General features: G+C 44.1%; 1 protein-coding gene across 1 annotated transcript in view; it reads left to right on the top strand.

Moving 5' to 3' along the window:
- The window catches only part of htt (huntingtin), a 160,291-nt gene that overhangs the window by 13,946 nt on the left and 120,869 nt on the right, over positions 1 to 25,476 (top strand). Inside the window, exons 8-13 of the mRNA XM_065430124.1 lie at positions 5,391 to 5,583; positions 9,631 to 9,699; positions 9,800 to 9,961; positions 11,063 to 11,184; positions 17,386 to 17,611; positions 20,336 to 20,497. Of these exons, the coding sequence (XP_065286196.1) occupies positions 5,391 to 5,583; positions 9,631 to 9,699; positions 9,800 to 9,961; positions 11,063 to 11,184; positions 17,386 to 17,611; positions 20,336 to 20,497 (934 nt within the window). The remainder of the gene's footprint in view (positions 1 to 5,390; positions 5,584 to 9,630; positions 9,700 to 9,799; positions 9,962 to 11,062; positions 11,185 to 17,385; positions 17,612 to 20,335; positions 20,498 to 25,476) is intronic.

Genomic DNA, 25,476 nt, shown 5'->3' with positions numbered 1-25,476 from the left:
TCAGGGTGTCTACCAACTGGGAAAACCAGGAATTCTCAGGGATTTTGAGTAGTCTGGAAGAACTCGGGGAAAACTCAGGGAACTTGTGCTTCTATCAGGGAAAATTAGCTGTAAATTTGTTGAAAGGGAACGAAAGTTGCGGTAATGCTGGCTTGAGAAACAGACAGCAATCTTAATGAATCATCTTTGACGGCCTTTCGTCTGCTGGAGATGTTGCCAGTGTACAGTAAATGACCGACTTTTTGGACACCTGATAATTCGGACGATTTCGCGGCACTACCACATACCCCATAGAATCACTGTATCAGAACGTCTGAAATTTCGCTAGCAAGAACCCTTTGCCATCCGATTTTCTGGACTTTTTGCCGTGACCGCAGCTCTGAAACACCATTAATCAAAGCCGCCACCACTGCCGTTTTGTTTACCTCGCCACCTCGAACTGGCGCTCTCACACGCAGGTCCGCTGGAAGCCGTAACCACCACTGCGGCAACACTAGGCCTAACTGCTTAGACGTTCGCTATTAAGCTTCTTGCCATTGGGCACCGTGTTTTTCATTGAAAGAATTTGCCGCTGTCAGCAATGGCATTGTCTCCGCCTTTGTGGTCCACGCAATTGGCTTCGAAGCTCAGAAAGCACTGTGCGTTGCATAACGCAGGTTCCCGAAAGTCAGCTTTGCCTCTGCACAGAAATGTTACTTGGTGAGGCATGTGCAAAAGTATTGCGGTGAAGCATTAGCGTAGCAAGGGGCAATTGCCACGGGACACAGTATGTATTCCTTAATTATACACATGTGCACCTGGTATCTCCTGTCACAGTACGAGCACCAATATGCCTAAGTGTACCGACAGGCCTTCAGAGCTTATTCGAATGTGGCTGTGGCGGTTTGAGCCCTTAAGGGCAGTAAAAGACATGCATTCATTTTTTCCAACTGGCCAATTTTTCGGACGTTCTCGCGGCCCCTAGGGACCAAGAAGATGCTTCAAATGGTCCATGGCATGAATGAGTGGTAGAAGGATGACAAGAACAGAAAGGACCTACGCATTGAGGAATGAATGGGAAAGGAAGCGTGCTGCAGCTGCTTAGAAGAAGCTTGAGCTCAAGAACAGTTTTGGCTGATGCCGAGATGCAGGTGTCCCTCATACAAATCAAAATAGACTCTTTAGGGGCGACGCAGCTTTCGTATCACGAAAAATGACCAAAAAATCTATATTTTTTAAAAGCCCATATTCCGTTTTTATAACTTTTTTTTATCTGATTCCGAAATATGAACACTGAAAACCGCGTAGAAGTGCTCAAAAAAATTTTTTTAGCAGCCAACGTGACAAAAAAAATTCCGTGGAAATCGCAAAAGAACAGCGTTTTTCAAGCCACAATATCTCCGCAATGGCACAACTAAGCGCCACCATTTTGCCCGGGTTGGAAAGCGCATTTCTCTGTCTTTAAATTTGCTGCGCCAGCCACCTCCTCTGTGCAGAAGCAAGTGCACAAAAAGCAAATGATTCAAGGCCGTTCTGAGGCTTCTGATTGGCCTCGCCCCTCACGTGGCCAATTAGAGCTTCGCCATTGGTCTCATTGGCAATGCGCGTCTTTTGCTACTGTGCCGCCGCGCGTAGGCCGCACTTCTCGGTGTGCCATGTTCATCTGTATGTGCAGTGTATAGTTTCAGAAGCTTACATCTGATATCGCCTGTGACTCGTGCGTCTGACAATCGCCTCGCATTGTTCGTGAGCACATACGAAGCATAGTTTCGGCAGCAGACTCCACAAGTGATAAGTGCCTCCTCGCATCTCGGCTCGCCAGGATCGCCAGTACTTGCGGAACGTAGCTGACTTGTGATATGCGCCTGTGTACATATCGGCTCGCTGTCAGTGCGTGAGGAGCACAGTTTCGGAAGCTGGTTTATGTTGTGATATGCTGTTCTGGGCATATTGGCTCGATGCATTCATCAGTACTTGCAGAACTTGGCTGACTTGTGTTGCGATATGCGCCTCTGGACATATCAGCTTGGCGTCAGTGCTTGAGGAGCATAGTTTTGGAAGCTGGTTTGTGTTGATACGCCACTCTGGGCATATCAGCTCGACACATTCATCAGTACTTGCGGAACGTAGCTGACTTGTGTTGTGATATGCGCCTTTGGACATATCGGCTCGCTGTCAGTGCGTGGGGAGCATAGTTTCGGAAGCTGGTTTGTGTTGTGATATGCTGCTCTGGACATATCAGCTCGACGCATTCATCAGTGCTTGCGGAGCGTAGTTTCGGAAGTTTACTGGTGACCATGGGTCGGCAACCGCTGAAGTGCAAGACGACTCATGCTTATGGCACTCATAAGCGAAAATCGCCGACGGTGAAAAAGACTGCTTCAAGGTCGCGTGACAGTACTGTGCAGCATAGCGCAGAAGTCACAGACACGCAGCCGAGGACTCCACCTGTGGGCAGGATGCGTACACGTGCCGATGATGCTGTTCAGGAGCCGCTGCCAAGCACTTCACATGAGGGCGGAATACCTACTTGTGTTGACGATGTTAAGGAGTCGCTCTCTGGCACTTCTTACACAGGGGAAACATCTCATGCAAGTAGCAGTGGCACCGTTGAGCTTGTTGTGCAGCGTTCCACATTGCAGATGCATCCAGTGATTGCGTCTCGGATGTGTCCAATTATCGTCTTAGCACTTCGCACGATGCTGCTACGCCGTCTACAAGTACGGGTGGCACCATTCAGGCGCGCCTGGAGCCGCGCTTTGTATCGGCCGAAGCATCCCGGGAGGTCACCGCAAAAGCGCAAGCAAAACTAAGTTCGGTGTCGGCGACTACGTGGAAAATGGAACTGACGAATGAAGGCGAGGTGCTTGGCGGTACGGAACAAGCGGAGGAGTTTCTCATCGTTCAAATGACTGCCCTAAATGCGCTTCTCGGCAAATCTAAGTGCCAGCAGTGCTCCCAACCAGGTCTTTCAGTTCAGCTGGGAACAAGACATGGATTAGCAGCGCAAATGATGCTGACGTGCACGTTTTGTGGCACTGTCGTGAAGAGGTGGTCATTGCCGCAAAAGGAAGGTCGCAAAATTTTTTATCTGTATATGAGAGCTGTACAGGGTGTTAAAAGTATTGGCAAAGGGGCAACAGCTTTGACCAATTTCTGGTAAATAATAAATGTCTCCCATAGAAGGTTGCATCATAAAACATTTCAGAAACATCTCAAGGCTGAGTTCAAACCTGCCAGTGAGACAGCTGCTGCCAATATTTTTTCTAATGCTGTGGTGGCAGTGCGCAATGTTTACAGGGAGATGGACCCTACCTTTAATAACAACATAACAGTGGTTTATGATGGGACATGGTTAACGTGTGGCCATACATCCCACATAGGTGTCGGCACTGTAATAGAATTTTTCACAGGACTGGTGCTCGATTGTGTGGTCCTATCAGACCGATGCCATGGCTGTACGCTTGGCCCCAAAGAAGGGGATGAAGGCTATGATGATTGGAAGCATCACACGTCTGCCAAAAAAACATAGATTTGAACTCTGGCAGAATTGAGGTTCAAGCAGCATTGACTCTATTCAGGAGGTCCTTTAGCAAACATGGTTTGCGATATACAAACATTGTTTGTGATGGTGACAGTAGAACCTTTGTAGCACTTTGTCGAAACAAGACTTATGGATTTATTCCATTTACAAAGGAGGACTGCATTAATCATGTCAAGAAAAGAATGGGGACGGCTCTGCGTGCTCTTATCACAGAAGGCAAGAAAGGGCAATCTCTTGGAGGGAAAGATGGCCTCACTCAAGATTTAACAAAGAGACTGACAAACTACTATGGCATGGCTCTGCATGACGACAATGTTCAAGACATGCAAAAGACCGTGATGGCAACATATCATATAACATCTACCGATGAAGACCCCCATCATCAAGTTGGTGCCAACATCAGGCTGCAGAAGCAGAGAAGCCTCCACCTCCTCACAAGTACCGGCTTAGAAAGCATGTTGCCGATGTATTGCTGCCCATGTGCCAGCGCCTTTCTGACATGCAGCTCCTCAGCCATTGCCTATTGAAAAAAACCCAAAACGCTGCCGAAAGCCTTCATTCGGTCATATGGTCGCTGCTTCCAAAAGATAAAAACGCATCATTGGTTGCGACAGAGACAGCTATCCATGAGGCAGTCTGCAAATACAATGCTGGGGCCCACCGTGCATATGCTGAGTATTGTGCAACACTTGGACTGCAACTGGGACAACATGCTCTTCGCAGACAGCGGAAAAGGATGTCTTGCGGGAAAAAAAAGTCAAGCAAGGCACATCAAACCATAGGCAGGGCACTAAAGAAGCCACGCACTGAAAAGGACACAAAAGACTACAACCCCGGTGCCTTTTGATAATGTAAAATCTAAGGTACAACTTTGAAAGCCTTTTTCTCAAAATGACTTTTCATGCTTCCTCCTTTGCTGGCACCACTGATTTCTTCGTGACCAGGTCTATTTCAGTTCAGTTTTTTTCCCTGTATTCCTGGATGTACTGTCCAGGGCATGACACTCTTGCTTTTGCAGTTTGACTTTACTACAAATAACAATTTGGCTACTTGCTCACAGCCTAAACGCCTGTGGTACAGTCACCTCTTAAAGAATGAGAACTAAAAAAAATTGCATTGCAAATAAAAAAAATCTAAGAATGTCACACGACCTCAACCATTCATCTTAGAGTGCAGAGAAACGTTGCTGATAAGTCTGCCAATTTTCATAAAAATCCACGAAGAAATAAGAAAGTTGTTATCGAATACCACGTCCCCTTTTAAAGCAGTGAAACACAACACTGAGGCGTTATACACGGGCCGAGAGTATGTCGGGACAGTTGAGGTTGACTTACGAGCTGTTGTGAGAGAATCTCGATTATAAGAACATTTGGGCCTCATACCACTGAGCTTGCTATCAGTTGATAGAAATAGCTCATATTCGAAAATACTTGCTTCGGTACGCATCTCCTTTTTATTCGTGTTTGAGAATGTTCGACTTGATTTGCAATATTTTTCTAAGACATTTTATTTGCTGCGCATTTTACTAACCCCTCCTTTCTGTTATCTTTTTGAATAAAATAAGCATTACTTCTTAGTATCCAAACTGGATTAAGCAGTTTTTACTTTTTTTTTTAATTTTTTCACATGCTCTAGAGAGTGACAGCATTGGGCGACATGGTTTCCCATCTTAACATAAAACAAAGTTTTGCCTCGCTCAGGGAAATTTGCAAAGGCACTCAGGGAAAATCTGGGAAACTCAGGGAATTTGTAAATGTCAACTTGGTAGACACCCTGGTATTGCATTTTTGTTGTCATGTGTCACATCAGGTACAGATATCCTGAAAGCAACTTTCTTGAAACCATCCTCACTTTTTATATTGTTCAGATTTATGAGCTACTGTTGTACCATATAAGCAACACGGACCAGACAGTGGTGACGGCTGCATTGGAAGCCTTAAACCAGCTGTTGACAACACCTCCGCCTGCACTCCTCCACATGCTGGTGTGCCCAAATGGTCTGACACAGTCATTCATCCATGCTCCAAACCGCAGACCTGTTTCTCGTGCTGACACCTCAGGTGAGCTTCCTGTGCTCGTAAACGGCAATGCAAAGCAACGCTCATTGTTTTCCTGATTGCTAAACCTGCTTGTTCACGTTGCAGTTATGTTCATCTAATGTTCGCACAAGTCGTTATTGCAACATTAACAAAGTGGCAACCATATAATACTCAGTAATTGCTTGTACAGTATACTTGGTCGACTGCGGTTAATTTGATCCCACTGCCCATTCATTTCTGAGGGCCCAAATTGTCGTTATTTCAATCCTAAAATTGACCTTCGCCATATAATTCAAACTTGAACAGTCAGTATGCATGTGCCTGACCCCTATGGTCACCCCAATAGTGATCTCTCTAATGGCAGAGCCTGTCTCGACAAAGCTTACGGGGCATTGAATCCGTTAAACATGTCATCTCCTGTCAAAAACACCTATTTTTGGCCTGCCCTAGGAATATTTTCAAGCAATAACGGTAGCTCACAAGAGCACTAGGGTAAAGCTTAGGACTTCTGCAAGAGCTACCTTCGCAACATACTCCCTTGATAACTGGGCCAAGTCGTCTGCAGCTGGCCTAGCTGCTTCTCTAGCATTACATTGACACAGTATCTCGTCGCACTCAATCTGGTCCCTATCAACAGGCTCCTCAGCAGCTATGCCATGGTCTATGGATTGGGCATCACCTATGAACGTACTGATATTGTCACAGGTACTATAGTCCTTTGTTTGGCTTTCGACCGAAATCTGCTGTCGACTTCCTCCTACTTTCACTGCGTCCAACCTACAGATTTCTCAAGTCGCTATTGTCTTTGTTCGATTGCCTGCTCCAAACATTGAATTTTTGTCCAATGCTGCAATTACCTTCCTTTTTACTTTCCTTAGTTCTTTTCCCTGCGAAATTCTTTTCAGTTCTTGCCTGGCTTCTTTCTGTTTTTGCCTAATTTCTTCCTGTTCCTGCCTAATTGCTTTCTGTTACCTAGATATTCGATTGTTTCCAAATCATTGTCACTTTGGAGAAGGGTTTTTAGAACGTTTGCTTCATTTAAGTCCTTTATGTCTCCCTTGAGCTCTTCACACAACCACAACAGGTTGTGTGAAGAGCTCAAGGACACATAAACCGCCTGTGCTGTTTATGTGTTTTCTTCCTCTGTCCCCGTCTTTTTTGCGGTCAATATGATTTGCACAACAGGTTAGCTCTTGTCAAACTCAATAGGACCATGGTCGCTACTTTAAACTTTGGCTCTGCTGCCATGCAGTACTTGCTGCAATACCCATGCAAATCAGAATACAAGTAAAAGATCCCGAGCGATTCAAATCTACTAACCCATATAAATTGAAGCCTGGTAAATCTTACAGCCAAAATCAAACGCTTGCCCACAGAAGCAGCACCATGTCACCAGTCGGTTGCAAGAGGTGGTCATTCCCAAGTTGCCTCCAAATTGACTGGAATACTGGCTGGTCATCATAATAATAATAATCATCATCAGCCTGGTTACGCCCACTGCAGGGCAAAGGCCTCTGCCATACTTCTCCAACTACCCCGGTGATGTACTAATTGTGGCCATGTTGTCCCTGCAAACTTCTTAATCTCATCCGCCCACCTAACTTGCTGCCGCCCCCTGCTACGCTTCCCTTCCCTTGGAATCCAGCCCGTAACCCTTAATGACCATCGGTTATCTTCCCTCCTCATTACATGTCCTGCCCATGCCCATTTCTTTTTCTCGATTTCAACTAAAATGTCGTTAACTCTCGCTGGTTCCCTCACCCAATCTGCTCTTTTCTTATCCCTTAACGTTACACCCATCATTCTTTCCATAGCTCGTTGTGTCATCCTCAATTTAAGTAGAACCCTTTTCGTAAGCCTCCAGGTTTCTGCACTGTACGTGAATACTGGTAAGACTTTTCTCTTGAGGGATAATGGCAACCCGCTGTTCATGATCTGAGAATGCCTGCCAAACGCACGCCAGCCCATTCTTATTCTTCTGATTATTTCACTCTCATGATCCGGATCCGCGGTCACTACCTGCCCTAAGTGGATGTATTCCCTTACCACTTCCAATGCCTCGCTACCTATCGTAAAGTGCTGTTCTCTTCCGAGACTGTTAAACATTACTTTAGTTTTCTGCAGATTAATTTTTAGACCCACCCTTCTGCTTTGCCTACCCAGGTCAGTGAGCACGCATTGCAATTGGTCCCCTGAGTTACTAAGCAAGGCAATATCATCAGCGAAGTGCAAGTTACTAAGGTATTCTCCATTAACTCTTATCTCCAATTCTTCTCGATCCAGGTCTCTGAATATCTCCTGTAAACACGCTGTGAATAGCATTGGAGAGATCGTATCTCCCTGCCTTACACCTTTCTTTATTGGGATTTTGTTGCTTTCTTTATGGAGGACTACGGTGGCTGTGGAGACGCTATGATATCTTTCAGTATTTTACATACGGTTCGTCTACACCCTGATTCCGTAATGCCTCCATGACTGCTGAGGTTTCGACTGAATCAAACGCTTTCTTTCCGGCATATTTCCGGCATGATAGACCATCACAAACAGTCGTGGGATTCACTCTGACGAGGGGCTGAAGCACACAGCTGACGCGACCTCGCCCAGTTTGAAGCGCGGGCGGCCATCTTCTCCGTCGGCGGGGTCACCGGCCGTCCGGCTCATGGCTTTAGTCCAGAGTGCGCGCCCATTGGTGGATGCTCGAGCGTCTCCGCCTCGGAGGAGTAAACGCCCCCTTTTTTCTAAAGTTGTATCCGACTATAGCTGCATTAAAGGTGTCTGCTTTTAACCCCTCTGTCCTCCCTAGATCCCTAGGCCAGGGAAACCCGCAGTCACAGCATCTTCCAGTCGGAGCGCTCATAGTCGCCTTGAGGGCGAGAATGCACACAACCACTCCAGCACCTTTGTTCACGGAATGCCATCACAGAAATACCCCCGGGTGCACATGGCTCACTGTCCCAGAGAAAGAAGAGGATGCTTATAGGCAGGGGTGTTTGTCACGCCTGACTCCATTTGCGTGTCTTGGGTCCTGGTATGGCCCAGCAGCGACCGTAACGAAGCGGCGTATAATGCACTTTCACTGGAGTTTCTTGGTCCCAGCGTCAGGGTTGGCAACCAAGTGCCATCCATCAACCTCGTAGCCGTCAAACGTGTCTCACCTTGGTGTCACCACAGGTCTGTCCGGGGTGACGTATCGTGAGCCTCATGAAGTGATTTGTTGCAGTAGGGTAGGAGAGGCTGCAAGGTTGCTTTCCCCACTGCCCAGTCGTAACACCTTCACCGACAGCCTGTTCAATTGATCTCAGTGTGCGGAGCAGCCTTTGCTAATTTGTTCAACTTACATTTGAGGGCACTAAAAGCGCGGTGCGTTAGCCGGCAGTCACGTGGCATTTTTTAAATGTCACCCACTTTAATGAAAGGCTGGAAAAATATTAAACAGGGCAGTTATCTTAGCATAGATGAAATAATCCAATGTTTCTCAACAAGCGCTACAACTTTTGCATTGAAGATCTTTCGCTAGAGTAAATATTTAAAAAGTTAATTAAGCAATCTTTGTTAGTTACCCAGCTTGGTGGACTGTAAAAAAATATCATGACGTGCTCCATATGGCTCAGTACAATAGTGCTGCAATTCGACACGCGTAGCGCCTATGTTTATTTCTTTAATACTTGGCTCAAGTTAGCTGAAACACCCTGTATATCTGCACTTCACAACGGTGCGCGGCACATGGCACACATTGAGCTGTGCGATGAGCGAAAGTGGACCACCTAGGCAGTGTCAACCATCGCAGTATTTCAAGTGCCTTTTGTGTGGCCCAAAGTCCATGTATCTGTTACTCATAGTTTCCGATTGGGGAGTGCTTTGTGGACTGTTCTTTGGTTATGGAAATATGGAGAGGATGATCATCATGTGGTGAAATCTGTGTATAGCTTCTTGCCTGTTGGTCTAACTTTCTACCTTCTTTTTACTCTCCTTTTCCAGAGATTGTGTTGCTAAGTGAATGAAAAAAGTTTTCCTGGGATGAAACTGTATGGAAGTGTGGTGCCTGTACTTTTGCTTCTTTCTTTAAAGGGATGGGATCTTCCTTGAACCTAGAAGAAGAAGTGGAACTTGTAGATGAAAACGATGACTCTCCATTAGGTATGTGCTCTTGGCCTTTGTAGCATTTTGCAATTGTGTCATTGGCATTTATGCCACATTTTATTTGAAAATAGTGTTAATTGTCCTTTTTCTCACCTAGTAACATGTGCCATTCAAAGCCGAACTTCATCTGAGCACCCTTCTGAAGCAGAGGATGGCTCTGGGGGCCTTCCTGAGGATATTGAAGCAGCAAGTATAGCATCCTGTGATGGCGAGGACTCTGACTTCTCAATTGCCAGTACAGCTCCTACACACCTTCTTGGTGAGTTCCTTATATTACTTCCACAGCTTGCATTATGATGAAGCGTATCTTTTCTTCTCAAACCACTTCCTTTGCATACCGGTTGGTTTAAGGCAGGCGTGGGCATGGAAATGTCACATTGATCACTGCTGTGAACTTCACGGCCTCCAAATACAGCTCCAACCAAGGAAATGACATCAGCACTTAGAGGCCATCTTAAAAGCAGCAGGACTACATTATGACCCAATTTTTCTTATTTATTTATTGCATCATGCCAGAAGATTGGGCAGAGGCTTCTGTGTGGGAAGCAACAGTAGCTTTTAGTAGTTTTTAGTAGTTTTGGTAGTTTTTAACACTCAGCTAGCCTCGAACCACTTGAAACTCAAGGTCAGACCACACGCATGCTTGCAAGCATGCGCTCACTCCTGGCTGCTCCTGGTTAGATGCCTTGGCAGACTTCGCTTCATAATGAGCTTCAAGATGCGCAAGTTGGAAGTGGCTACTATCTATCGGTCAGGCTGGTGCAGAACAAAAGGCCAATCCGCACCACATAGCACAGCCAGACAGGAGCATGTGAGCATCAGCATGCACTCTAGCCCTGTCGTGCAGGAAGCAAATGCTTTAATTGCATGTAGCTGCGGTCTGCCACGTAGCGTAGATAACGCGGCTGTCTTGGGGTGCCGCGATGAGTCCACTAGCTGAGCACACTGCAGCTTGCTGAGGACACCCACGTTTGAAGCGTCATAGGTACCAAAGTCGAAAATAGTGATGTCTACATGAACATCTAAAATCCAATTTGAACTGCGCATCACGGTTGCGTTCACTAGGCAGAACGTTGTGGGTGCATCCTGCTCCGCCGTAGCCTTCACTCTGCAAATCATTGAAGAAGGAGTGAAAGCACCGTGAACGGTATGTTTGTTTGCCAATAGCTCTGCTTCTGCTGAATGCATTGAAGAACTTCCTGTGGCAAAGTATTTCTGAAATAGTCTAATTTAACTTCAAATGCATTTCTCAACTTCGATAAAAAGTGGTTCAGCGTCCCTTTAAAAGATAACACTGTTCACAATTTCTATAAAGCATACTACTGTTTTTAATTTTCATAATGCTTTCTTCTTTCTTTAGCTTTAGACAGTCCTATGCGTCGTCCTTGTTCACTGAAGAAATTGGACCTGAAGGCAGAAGAGGAGGGCATGTGGGATAAGGTCTCCATCAACTCTTCTCCTGGCTTCAAGGTGGAATTTGTGGTGAGCATTGTAGTGCTTTTTCATAATCGATTCCAAAATGTTATCATTCATGGCTGTGTGTGCAAACACTAGCTTTATTGATGCCTTGTATGTAATATACATACATACATAGTTTAGGCTATATACATTTTGTTTTGTTAAAGGGACACTAAGGACACAAAGTCATGTATCAATGTGAGTGGCATCACAGCACTGCAGTTTATGTAGGTTCACTTTTGCGATTGACATCGACTCTCCGGCTGGGAGTGCGGCGCCCGTGAGGAGAAGGGTGCATGGCACTTCGTTTGAAATTTCAGCTCTTCTCGCGGCGCATAGCGGTGTAATACTTTGTAGACACAATTGTTAGCACACATTGTATGCACTGTGCTTGTGAGCTCAAGATTGCCAGACCTGGTGAGGCGCCCTTTAAGATAACCTCACTCACCACCTGTCTTTTGTTTTGGCATTTCTTCCGGTTTACCAGCTCCCCGTACGCAGTAAGACTGACGTTTTGGGTGTTTCCAAAAGCATGAGTTATAAATCTAGATTAACTTGGTATATGGCTTTGTGTCTGTTGAAGAGAATCCTTTATGCTGGGAGTTCAAACTTTTTGTCACATAGTAGATATGTTGTAGCTACACACAGCGCTCCCAATGTTATGTTGCTGAATTCCTATTGCCTCTGTCTCTTTTCTGTTGCAATCAGTATCATGATGTCGAAAGGCCATCATGTGCAAATTCTTTCCACTTTATAGCACACGACAACCATTTGTCACATTGAGTTTCGCCATTACTTATTTCACCGCAAGCTCTTCGACTTTTGTTTGCACATTTGTACAACTTAACTTCCCACATTAGCTGTGTCAGGCTACTTTTTCAATGTGTGTGTTGAATTTGGAAAGAAATCCACTGAGGACTAACTTGTTCCAGGGAACTGTGAGGTATTAACGACTTTTTATTGTTTACTAATTGCTGTGTTGTAAATTAGATAAGAACATAACAGATGGTTGGCTCTCAGAAACAAAGCTGTTTCGTTTCTATTTGGAAGCAGACCTGATTTACAGAGAATCTCAATAGATAATATGCACATTTTTCTGAACTAGATTGGCATAAATCATTTATTTATTTACCAAAGTACCCACAGCACCTTCAATAGGCATTACAGTGGGGAGGGTAATACATAAAAGAAAAAAGATACTTGAAGAAAAGAGCGCTACAAAGATGTGGGCTAAAAGAGGAACATGTACAACGACATCGCTCCTCTTCGTAGCGCTCTTTTCTTCAAGTATGCAAAACCAACTCGCCCACATCAAGCTTCTGCTGCTTCAGAAAAAAGATACGTAATACAGTCGCCGACCGTTTATTCGGACCTCACGGGGACTGCGAAAATGTCCGAATAAACAGGTGTCCGAAAAAGCAGATTAAGAAAAAAAAATGAAATCCTTTATTTCCACGCACTTATTCGGGCTCGGCAGTAGGCTTGGAAGAAATTGTGAATGCGCCGTTGCGCGCTGTTCCGTTTACGCGCTATCTGATAAGCCTGAATCTCGGAGTGGGTCGTACGGTCACTATTAGCGGCTGAAAGCACAGTCACTGTTTGTACACTCTCCGCATGCCACGGCAGCGCAGCACATGGTGCGTCATCTTCCGGCTCGTCATCGTCCGGCGGTGCAGCAGAAACCTGACGAATGATCTTGCCGTCGTCATGTTCTGCGCATGTCAATACAGCAGTGTCGGCACCTATGAAACTGTCAAATGAGACGGTGTCCGGAATCGCAATGAAACCACTGCGCACGTCTCGGCAGAACATTTCCCGCGTCAGTAGGGAGCACATCGGAAGGCGACAAGTCTTAGGCCTCCCGGCACCCGCTTGCCGGCATTCCCCAGCGCAGTCTGCGCCGGCATTGTCGGCGCCATTAGACCCTTGACGCGATGTTTACGTATGCCGCGTTGGATCACCGAAACCTTGACACAGCACACAAAGCAAAAACCACCGTGCCGACACCAGTCGCACAAACGAAAAACACGACCTGCTCGCAGCGTCTTGCGCGAAGAAACAAATCAGCTGCTGGATTGTCTTGACATGGCTTACTAAGCTGAAACCGGAACTGCTGCAGAACCACTCTAACCAGGCAGAAACGATGACGATGAGCGGGGATTTCCAGTAGCGCCACTTTGTGGAGCAGCAAGGAAGCTCCGTTCAACATAAAAATGGCGTTCAGCAAGTCGAACTATGCACCGGTCAGAGTCGGTGCATGGTGCTCTCGACCGAGTTGGCTCAAGGAGTGTCCGAAAAATCAGACGAGAGGTTGCAAAGTGTCCGAACTTTCGGCAGTTGTTATACATTATGGTCTATGGGGAGAATGGCGGTGCCGCGAAGCTGACCGAATAATCGGGCATGTCCGAATTTTCGGAGTCCGGAAAATCGGTCGGCGACTGTACAGGCAGCATAGGATAAAATGCCACACCATGTTCATGTCTATAATATGACATCATGAAGTGATTGTACCAACATTTCATTTGAATTTATTTTCACAATATCACTTTGTAACTGATTCCAGTCTCAAGTTATATTGGGAGAAAAGGACTTGCTAAACGCGTTAGTTTTATGTAAAGTTTCTTTCACTTTGAGTTCGTGATCAACTCTCATAGACACGTAGTTGGGCATATCTAAGTAGTTCGTGTTATTGATACTTGTTCTTGAATGAAAGATATCATGGAACAGCTTTAATGTATGAATTAAACGTCATTTTTGTAACAAGTCTCACCCAATTTTCTTTTAGGCCTCTGTCACACTAAAATTTCGTGTGTAATTTTTAAATATAAATTGTGCAGCCTTACTCTGTACTCTTTCCAGTTTGTCTATGTTCACTCGTGTCCAAGGATTCCAAACCGGGCTGGCATATTCAAGTATTGACCGGACACTGGAAAGATAGAGTAGAGCCTTCACTTTGAATGGAAATTGTTTTGCATTTCTTTTCATAAAACCTAGAACCCGAGATGCTTTGGCAGTGATGTAATCAATGTGACATGTCCAAGATAAATGAAGAGTGAAATACACTCCCAAATATTTAAATTCTCACACAGTCAACAGTTGTATACCATTAATGTTATAATTAGGCTGAAATTGTTTTTTTCTCTTTAGTTAAGCACATGTGTACCGTTTTCTTTACATTAAGGTTCATATGCCACGTTGAACACCACTGTGTGATCCTGTCAATGTCACCTTGCAATGTTGCACAATCATTTAAATTATTAATAACTCTATACAATACGCAGTCATCTGCAAACATGAGCACAGAAGATTTATTATTATCAACAATGTCGTTCACATAAATCAAAAAGAGCCGTGGGCCAAGCACTGATCCTTGTGGTACTCCTGAAGTCGCGCCAGCCTCATCCGATTTCTCTCCTTTTACAACAACCCTCAAACGTCTAAGCTGCAGATAATTTTTTATCCAATTGATTACTGTAGTGTCAATACCCATACCTTGACAACTTTTCTATTAAGAAGTCTTGCTGCACAAATATCAAAAGCCTTCTTGAAATCAAGAAATATACAATCGATTGTTCCACCTTTATCCAATGCACTTGCCAGATCGTGAGTTAATTCTTTGAGTTGCTTGACACAGGAAAATCCACTGCAGAAACCATGCTGGGAATTGTTTAGCAGGAGATTCTCATTTAAATATTTAATTATGTTAGAGAAAAGAACATGTTCCAGCACTTAGCACACTGTACTAATTAACGACACAGAATGGTAATTCGACACCAAAATTTCGTAGTCCAGATTTGTGCACCGGTACTATATTTGCCCCTTTTCCAATCAGAGGGCCGGCAGCCCTGCTCAATCGATTTTGTAAGCAGCAGATATAAATATTTTGAAATAGAGTGCGCACATGTTTTGTTTATTGTTTATTGTTTATTGAGTACCTGCATCGCCTTGGAAGGCGTTACAGCAGGGGGGTACATACATATCTTCATCAATTGACACTCATTTCAACAAACAAAGCACAGTAAAACTTTTCATTACATTGGATGGATGGATAGATGCAAAACTTTAATAAGGTATTGAGGTACGCGACTCAGCGCGCTGCGGGCCGCCCCCACATTACATTGTATACCAACAATATTTGACGGGAGAGCATTCCACTCCCTCGTGGTCCTATAAAAGAAACCATAACGCAAGGTGTCACCTTTAAAAGGAAATTCGTGGAGTTAACAAAGCATTTGGTATTTCATCTGGACCACTGGCTTTTGTAGGGTTTAATTTCTTTAAAATACCGTATTTACACAATTGTAGGTCGACCTACTTCTTTTTTAATTTGAAAATCTGAAGTTGGGGGGTCGACTTACAATCGAAACCAAAACATGGCACCACCAAAAAAGCGAGACCAACGAGATATCAGGAAAGCTACAACGTAGTTACAATTTTATGTTTGCTCTATGGCCCTACCCGTAGCTTTTCGCTATCCCGCGCATTTGTTCACTTTTTGGAAAAAAATTTAAACATTTTTGAAAGTTTTGCAGTGCACATAGCACTCATGGAAGGGTGTTGATAGTTGATGGAAGTGCCGCAGTTCCATTTGCGGCAGCACCCTCAGAATGGCAGCTCTTGCAGGGAGTATCGATAGTTCATGGAAGAGCAGACACCGCCCCTGTGTTTCTCTTTCCGTAGCTCTTAGTTTGACACATTTGACTTGACTGTGTGTGTAGTGACTTTGAAGGTTAAATGGAAGAGACAAGTGCAGTGCCGTAACTGTCTCTCAGAGGAGGTCACCGCAACAGCACTGCACGGGGAAGTGACTTGACTAACGGCTACGTGCTACTTCCATACTTTCTCAGTTGTCATGAGTGCTCCACGCCCAGTAAACATTTGGCGCTTGTTCACAGCAGCGTTTACGAGGGCGGCCATCCTTTAGGCCAAATAAACAAATCACTGCGCAGCAGGCCGCAAGTTCAGTGTTTTTTAACAGGTGGTGCAAGAGTGGCGACTGCAGCAAAGCAAAATTTTCACCTGTGTGGCACGCGAAGAATTTCCCACGGGCTGGAGTTGGGATGCTTTCCAGAGCTGTAGGCCAAGCTTGCAGCATACATAGCTCAAATGCGTGATCGGTCCCTGCCGATGAAGTGCGACATAATCATGAAACAAGCCCGGATCTATGCCTTTTAAGGACCTGCTCTGCTGTGAGTACGAGGGGCTGGCGGCAGAAGACCGCGAACTTACGCCAACCGGACCTGTCAAAAGAGCTTCCCTGAAGGGTGCTTGTGGTTGGGTGCATTCAGCATGGGCTGCTGCTCCACAAGATATCATGGTGTGGTCGTTTGCCAAATGTGGAATTTCGCTGGACGACGACGCGCTGTGAGACCGTAGCAGTGATGACGATGGCAGCTCTAGTGAGAACGATGGCACAAGTGAACACGAGTAGTCCAGTGACAATGCCAGCTACTAATAAATTTTCGTTATGGAATTCACCCTCGGGTATGCTTCTTTTTTTTTTCCCTGTCACACGCAATATGGGGGCGTCGACTTACAGTCATGTAAATACGGTAGTTTCGATTCTGTTCAGACTAGCCACAACCTTTTCCATAGTAACATCACAACTTCTTCTAGGAAAATTGATGAACGTGTGTGCATGAGTAGAAAATACCGATTTAAAAAACGAGATAGCGCATTCAGCTTTCTGGCCATTGTTATACACTAGCATGCCGTCGTCATCAATAGTCAGTATTGTTAGATCATCCTTTCCATTTGTTTTGTAGATCTGCCATAGTTCTTTTGGGCGTTCTTTTATTCCCAAGTGTAGGGTTTCAAAGTAACTGGCCTTTGCTATTTTTATGGCGTCATTCATTTTAGTGGTACTTGCCATGTTTCTCTTGCCCTTCCCTCCTGTCTTTTTTAAAAATTATTGTATGTATTCTGCCTCTTGCAGACTAATCTTTGCACATCACCTGTGAACCAAAGCTTACTTTTGCTGCATCTTCGTTGTTTTCTATGATTTGCTGAACTATAAAGCATCAAAATAAAGCAGCTTTGTTTACTTATTTCTTAGAGCAGCCCACATTTATTCTGAGGTCATGGGCTGTGGCTTTACAAATGACTCGTAATTGAAGATGAAAGTGATTTTGGGGAATAATTATCTCATCAACCTAATTAGGGCACAAATGTAGGGCAAAAAAAAGAGCCATGAAAGGGAGCAGACCTTTGTTCACTTGTGTGCAGCTGGGAAATCCAGGTTCATACCGCGATGCGGATGTGCCCCTCAAGTACTGCGCGCGCCTCCTTGCGTCCAATTTCCTCCTGACGGGCACCAGTGGAGTGCTGATGCCTGATGCCAACGTGCGGGTCAGCATGAAGGTGCTGGCCATGGGCAGCCTGACCCGTGTGCTGCTGCTGTACCCTCCAGCCCTCTTCCTTGACCTACACATCACCGCAGTGCCCGATGAAGGTGGTTACATGTTTGCTTTGTTTGCTGCAGTAGTCTGGAAAGCCTAGGTATATGCAAAATCAGTAGAAAGGTGGGCAAATTTGGCATCTTCTATTGCTATTTATTCTAAACTCTTTTGTCTGCGCGCATTTTTGCATATGTCTAATAGTATGCATGTAAACAAATTAGTGTGCATAAACAGGACTTATTTACCATTACAGCTGTGAGACACAAAGAAAATGAAAGCAGATTGAAGAATTGCACACAATTCACATGTAACATACAGTTACATAAATGTGTCACTTATTGCAATTAGCCACTTCGGCATCAACTTTTCCATTAACTCTACAAAAGTGTGCTGCATATAAAAATGCAATTATCATTGCGTATCAGATGTACCCATGAAATTCTCATTTTAAAAAGCTGTTTTCTGAGTAAATTTGGTATCAAACAAAACAAACTACTGAAATTGCACTGAGGAAATTATGCCAGTGTGGGCCCGAGTACTCGCAGACAGCACTGCCATGTAAGCTGTGTCAGTCCTTACTGAAGTTGATCTACGTAGAAATTTTTAGTGCAATCAAAAACATGGTTGAACCTAGCAGGGTCACAGTCAGGTCTGCTTGAAAGTAACTTGCAGTAATGCTCAGTGCACACTAAGTTTGATCTTATCTGACTCAAACATGCTTAATTAATAGAGTGTGATAGACGTATACGATGCAATACACCACTCGGTCAAGAGCCACCTGCTCCAGAACCAAGCATAGGATATGGACTTCTTTGGCCTGCTTACTAGTTTACATGTTGTTGAAACAGAAAAATCAAGGTAATTTTGTCTTAACTTTATACCCTACCACGCATTTTTTTCAGCACTGAGATACATGTATGTAGACTAATCACAAAACTGAACTAGCCCACACTTTTGATGCTGTCACTTACCTAGATTGTAAATAACAAGTGACGGCCTTACAGTAGCAAATAAATTCCTCGGTAGCTTATTTAAGGCTAGTTCAGATACAATGGTTTTTTTATTTTTTTTTATTTTCTTGATTTCTTGATGTACCAATAAAAGAAACAGTGAAAAATAAAGGGTCATATATAATTCAGATTAGGTAATTGCTTCATTAGTCACTATTGTTTTCTTTGTGCATTATGACCATCACTACCCGGAGGCCTGTTTGCTTGCCGATGGGTCACAGAATAAAGCCCATAGTTTGTCCACTCCTGCCTTTCAGCCTTTGTGTTTGCACGTTCCTTTCAGTTGCAGCATATTCAAAGAGTGCTTTAGTGTTCTGGGTAACATTGTGTAAGGATTGTGTTCAGCTTTCAACAGTCACTGAATCTTTCAATTCTTTCTCTTTCTCTCTATCTCTTTAATTTAAAAAATTATGCTTCTTGAAGACATCTTCCTTTGTCTTGTATTAAAAAATAAGTGTATCGTGTAAAATTTCCCACTTTCAGTTCAGCTTTAGATCAGTTACAAGTGCTGCTAATTTCTTCATTACATTTATTTATTTATTTATTTATTTATTTATTTATTTATTTATTTGCTTTTACATACTTTCAAGACCCATAGACACTACAGGAAGGAGTGGTAACAAACTGAAAAATGTACAGACAATTATATAAAGAAAAAATGTTAAGCGATGGGCTGGTAGATTGCTGTTTTGAATAAAAATGTATCTTGGATGTGCGATGGAAGCAGAAGAGTGGTTCCAGTTCTATTCATACATTCTCTGTAAGAGTGGTCACCTTTTGGCCATAAAGGAATAATAAAATCCTGTTGAGATTCATAGCACTGATACAGTGATGCTAAAAGGGACACTAAAGGAAAATATTAAGTCAAGCTAAAATGAAAGATTAGGCTTCAGTAAAACGAATTCGTCATTTGTAGCCAGAACAGAGCTTTTGTAAGTGAGAAATTATGAAAATTGAAAATCGGAGTGGTAACACCTCTTTTGGACTCTGTAACCTCCTGTCTAATAAGCAGTGACTGATTCGCCAAAATTGGCAAAGGGAGGTCATGTAGGGATTACTTCAACTCGTTCACTTTGGCACAGCGATTCAAATTGACGAGCAGCAGCGGGCCCTTCAGTCGTAATTTGCTACGCAACAAAGTTGTATATTGGCACACAAAACAATATAGACTCCTAGACAAGTATCTACCGATCTAACTCTGCTTAAAAGAAAAAAATCTACACATATAACACGCGGAAATAACTGCATACAGCAAGACTCGCATCTTGGCAAATATAGTCTTCATTTGCGTATGCACAACTCGTCCACATCGCATCTTCGACCAGTGGCTCTGTTCCCCCCCTCACCCCCATTTGGCAATGCTGATAATCCACAGCTTCTGCAGCGCTGTGAAGGATGGCCGTTAAGCACAGCTCATCATGATCTGATTTCTAGTTCGCCAGCGCTGCATGCGCTATTCGCTAGCTCCTAAACGAAAAATGGCAAACCGTAAAGAGGAGAATGAGCGACCATGAAGGAGGGAAGAAGAGGGCATCAACGCGCAGGGGTGGGGAGAAGGTGGAGTTTCCTAAGAGGTGACGAAAGTCTGAATGGCAGAGAACCTTGCCTTGAATGTGGCTTCATGGCAGCACTGCCATGAATCCACATCTCAAGGTGAAATTTGCGTATGACCCACACCTCTCACAAAAATAAGGTACTTGTCAAAGCTCTGTGATGTGTGGTAAAAGATGTCATAGGGACATACTTAATTTTTTTACGTGTTTTCAGATGGCGATCAGAAAATATGGGATGTTCTTGAATTTGTGCATCATTCTGACCCTCAGCTTTGTGGCCAGACTGCCCTTCTTGTGGGTCACTACATTGGCCACACACTCAAACTGGCAAGCCATGGCTGGAATTACTGGGCTCGCAAACAGACACGGAGGCCAGGTATTTTGTTGAGTCACAGAAAGAGATAGTTAACAATGAGGCTTGCTGGCTCTGACATGTTCACTGAGAACACAGCCAGGCTCTTTGCTGGTTTGCCACTGAGTCTTGTTTTTGTGTATTGCTTTATGTTGGCTTTTTGTTTTTGTTTCCCCATCACACGCAAACATCTTCGAGAACCCTGAAGTGTTGCTTAAAGCGTCCCTGAAACGGTTTTTGTGGTATGCCTAGACACAGAGAGTATCTATCAAAGAATGCTTTCTCACAAGAATTTTGTGTCAGCACATCATAATAACACAAGTATGAGTGGTTAAACATCACCCTCCCCTCAAGCCACAGCGTTCCCTCTTAACCTTTACACTGTGCGGCCATCGCTATGTCCCGCCTCCTTCAAGTGGTGGCCCAACTGTTGTCCACGTTCGGCTCATTTGAACAGAGTGTATTCCTGCCTCTCTTTCTTACATAGTTTTTATTGTTAAGCCTGGGCTATAGGAGCGAAATTGAAAGACAAACTATGTGTGGCCGGTGTAGATGTGGCGGCACTACGGAAAATGTTCGCTGGCTTATTTATTTTTTATTATTTTTTTAATGCTACATGTAGCGATAAGAGATGAACGTTACCGCAGGCATTCACCACATTGCTGTGAGCGTATATACAATGCACAAACCACAAAGCAGCTGTTTTCAGTTATACTTCAGTTTGATAATTGCCTGATAACATGAAAATATCTAGAACATACGTTTACAGTTGTCTCTATATTACGCTCGTAAGATTTTCTTATAGCCATTGAGGTGGAGGGGGGAGGAGCGCTGCCGCCAATTTGTAAATGTGGGGAAATAGGCTATTTATAATGTTTTCGCTACTGTCGAATCCCAAAAGAAAGAAATTATGGAAAAAAGAAGAAAGAAGTAAAAGTACATTAATTGAGAAGCAAACCCACACTTTCTGCATGGGAGGCAGAGGCTGTGCCACTACACCAAAGTCAAACGCAAGGTGGTAGCTTTCTGATGGACATTTTGACAGGTTGTAAAGCAAATTCAATTTCCTTCACACCACTTTTTTTTTCTGGATCTCAGCTTGTCAGGATATTTTTATGTTATCATTCTGGGCAAATTATATACAATACTTGGCTCTCTGACAAATGTAGGACCAGCGGTCACTGCTGAAAGTGCCTTTTTTTTTCAAAACAGCGGGTCACCACTGTGTTGACCAAGGAGGTAGTTGCTGATAATGACATGCAGTGCTTGCATCTTCTGCAGCGTGTAGTTACTGCAGTTTACTCCCTGCACGCACCTGCAGTGCAAGACGAGCATAATATAGTTCTGGTACCATTCATGATCCTGCCACCAAAGAACGAGAAGAAAGGGGGTTAACCGGGGGGGGGCCTGTTTTTTATTAGTCATATCATAAGAAGCCAACAAACACTGACACCAAGGGCAACGTAGGGGAAATTAATTGTGCTTAATAAATCAAAGAAAGAAACGATAAATTAATGGAAATTAAAGTGGATGAAAAAACAACAACATGCCGCAGGTGGGAACCGAACCCACAACCTTCGCATTTCGCGTGCGATGCTCTACCAATTGAGCTACTGTGGCGTCGTTTTCCCATCCTCTTTCTTGGGTATTTATGTGTCGTAGTAGAAGCCTGGGAGTGTTAGGCAGTGCCACCACTCACAGACCTTGGCGGCTCTACTAGTACACATAAATACCCAAGAAAGTGGATGGGGAAACGCCGCCGCGGTAGCTCAATTGGTAGAGCATCGCACGCGACATGCGAAGGTTGTGGGTTCGGTTCCCACCTGCGGCAAGTTGTTTTTTCATCCACTTTAATTTCCATTAATTTATCATTACTTTATTTCATTTATTAAGCACATGCAATTTCCCCTATGTTGTACTTGGTGTCAGTGTTTGTTGGCTTCTCATTATATGACTATATGTATATATATATATATGTGGGGCCAGTGGCGTAGCCCCCCCCCCCCCCCCCGAACAAAATTTCTGGCTACGCCACTGACATACAGTGAAACCTCATTAAACCGTAGTTGGCTGGAGCTCGGAAAAAGTACATACTAAACAGTAGTACTGTAGTACTGTTTAACCGAAATAGCATGAGATCGTGCCCACTTACCTGTCAAAAACGGAACACAGAACTTAGAGAGTGTGAAATGAAAGGGGAAATAAACATGCAGTATTTATTCACTTCGCACGACAAAAGTGCTATTTTCGTTTCATGCTGTGGTAGCATAGCAGCGACAACAGCGGCCTCAAACTTAGTGAAGCTGCGTGCCAGCTTTTCAGCCAGCCCCCTCTTCTCGGCCAACACTCGCATGGCAAATTCCTCGTTAGTGTTACGTATTCTCCGTGCACGCGCACAGTAGTGCTGCAGAAGTCACGGGGCACCTTTATCATTGCGGGGTGCTGTTCTCGTCGCGACGATTGCATTCATGAGGCTGACGTAATGCGCAACTTCTACCACTGTCGGGCCTGAATCACCCATGCTGTCGCTTTCCCTGTCGTCCTCGTCACTGTTGCTAATCCACACTTCGACAACAATGGCAAAAAGTCGAACCTCGTAGCTGACATCTCTTCATGGTCGCAGCAGCGCTGCCGAGCAACTTCTTCGCGTTCCAAATGCCACACACCGTAGTCAACAGCAGATCCTTATCGCTTGCCAGTGCCGACTTCTTCGTATCATGTTCGATAGCAAGAACGATGTCTAATTTTTCTTCTATGCCGATCACCCGGCGTCTTTTCTATCCGAGCTTCAACATGACACAAGTCCTCGTTTGCACGACGCCGCAACACTCTCTGGCACGGCGCCGAAATGATGTTGATGTTTATGTGGCTTCACGCGCAAATGCACAGGGAGCTTGGAGGCTGTTGTTCCGATCTCTGAGGCTTGTTGTTCTGCCAGTCCGCCCGGTGGAGACGACGCACCACTGTGTTTGCGTGATGAAAAGTGGAAACACTACCGACACGTACGTACTAAGCTGGTACGGTTTATGCGGATACAAGACACATTATGTTCAATGGCCGCTGAGTTGGGGATTTGACTTTGCTACTTTTAATACGAAACTACTGTTTAAGCGGGTATGGTTTAACGAGGTTTTACTATATATATATATATATATATATATATATATATATATATATATATATATATATATAAGCAAACAATGCTATTTTATAAACACTTTGACACCGAACCTGCAAAAAAATACTTATTTGGTTTTAAGAAGTAAGAAAATATAACAATTGTTGAATTGGCTCTGTGCAATGCATTTGTTCATCGGACTTTCATATTGTCATGTGACACAGCAGCACATAGGCTATTAACAACTAGTCTCTGTGGGAAGTTTTTACTTGGAAGAATTACAAGATGACCTCACTGGCACATGGGAAACAAGACTTGGATGTTTTATGCCATTTCAAACATGAAATACTGATGTTACATTGCTATAGCAAAGGTATATGTTGCTTCTAGCTGCAGTTTAAAATGCTTACTGGGCTTTATGTATTTCAAGTTGAACAAATGGTATATACATACGACTGAGAGCAATGAACATGTCAAACATATGAGTTGCATCACACAAAAACATATTGTGGACAGGCATATATTTAATGCTTTTTATCATGCATATCATCGCCTACTAATATGTTTTTCATAATATTATTATAATGTGGTGCCTAATAACTGCATGAAATTGTGTTTATCTTATAAACTTGAAAAGTCTGATATTACTGATTAGATTAATGTGAGATTTTATTCTTGCATAGTAATTGCTATTTACTGACAAAGCACTGCATGCAAGAATCAAGCAGCTTCATTATGACTACTTCACCAAATAAAGGGCAAATTAAACAGATAATTTAAAGGGACCCTGAAACAATTTTGACAATTTTGTACAAATGTACTGAGTCGTTAGAGTAGGTCCTTCTGATCACTAATTGACGCATCTGAGTGCTCCGCATTAAGTGTGTAATTTATTATAGGGTTTTAAACATGTACATCGCTGCCGATCGCAGCACACAGCTCGGCTGAATTTTCAGCTGCCCTATTTGACCTAAATTGCCCTAATGACACCAGTAGGGCGAGCTGTCCGGTTGGCTGCTCAGGGTGCATCGATAATTTTTCCAACTTTATGGTGAACAAATGTTCGTAATAGTTGGAATGTTAGTTGATTTGTTTCTATGAAAAGGAAGTAACAGAAAGAGAATGCACAAGAACAATTTCTCAGTGTATTTAAGCACTTTCTTGATGAGAGCTGTGCAGTCAGTGTTGGTCTGTCTTTCCGTGAGCGCTATGAATCGCCTTTGTTGCATTGTGGACTGCAAGCGTAGCCACTGGCAATATGTCAAGCTGCGACATCATGTCCCTCTGCAAGGCAGCAAACGAGCGGAGCGGCTGCAGCGCATCGGACTATGGGTATCTGATCGGCGCCAGGATTTGCATGTTTGCAGCCGCCACTTTACACTGGAGGATTACTACCATAGTAGCGTTTCGCGAGTCCAGTATTCGGGTAAACACAAGCGAGAGTACAAGGCCGGGCCGCTTGACCGTGCCGTTTCATGGGATGAGCAGAAGCGCTAACGTGAATGATCTGTATGGTGCAGCCACCTGGTGGCATGGAGCTCAACCGAACACAGTAGTAGTAACGAAGCGTATTCTTCGTTGCTGCTGGTGTAAATTTTTCGTAGGAGCGTAATCGTTAACATGCTGCTTTTTATAAATGTTTAAAGTGTTTTACACTTGGTTAGAGCAATATTAGCTCTTTGTTTGGCTGGTTAAGCTCTGCGCCAACAGGTGGCTGGACCGTGCAGACCGATCAGGCCACTCACGTACGCCTATGCTAATGTTGCTTCATCAGATTGAGTTTATGCCTCCACCCATCCGTCGAAACGCCCAGCTCGCCTGTGGTTACCGGGATACCAAACATGTTTGGTGCTGCGACAGAATGCTCGCAAAGCACACTGCTTCG

This window comes from Dermacentor albipictus, chromosome 1 (assembly GCF_038994185.2).
Source record: "Dermacentor albipictus isolate Rhodes 1998 colony chromosome 1, USDA_Dalb.pri_finalv2, whole genome shotgun sequence".
NCBI classification, from domain to species: domain Eukaryota; kingdom Metazoa; phylum Arthropoda; class Arachnida; order Ixodida; family Ixodidae; genus Dermacentor; species Dermacentor albipictus.
This window is presented reverse-complemented; position numbering and strand designations above follow the sequence as displayed.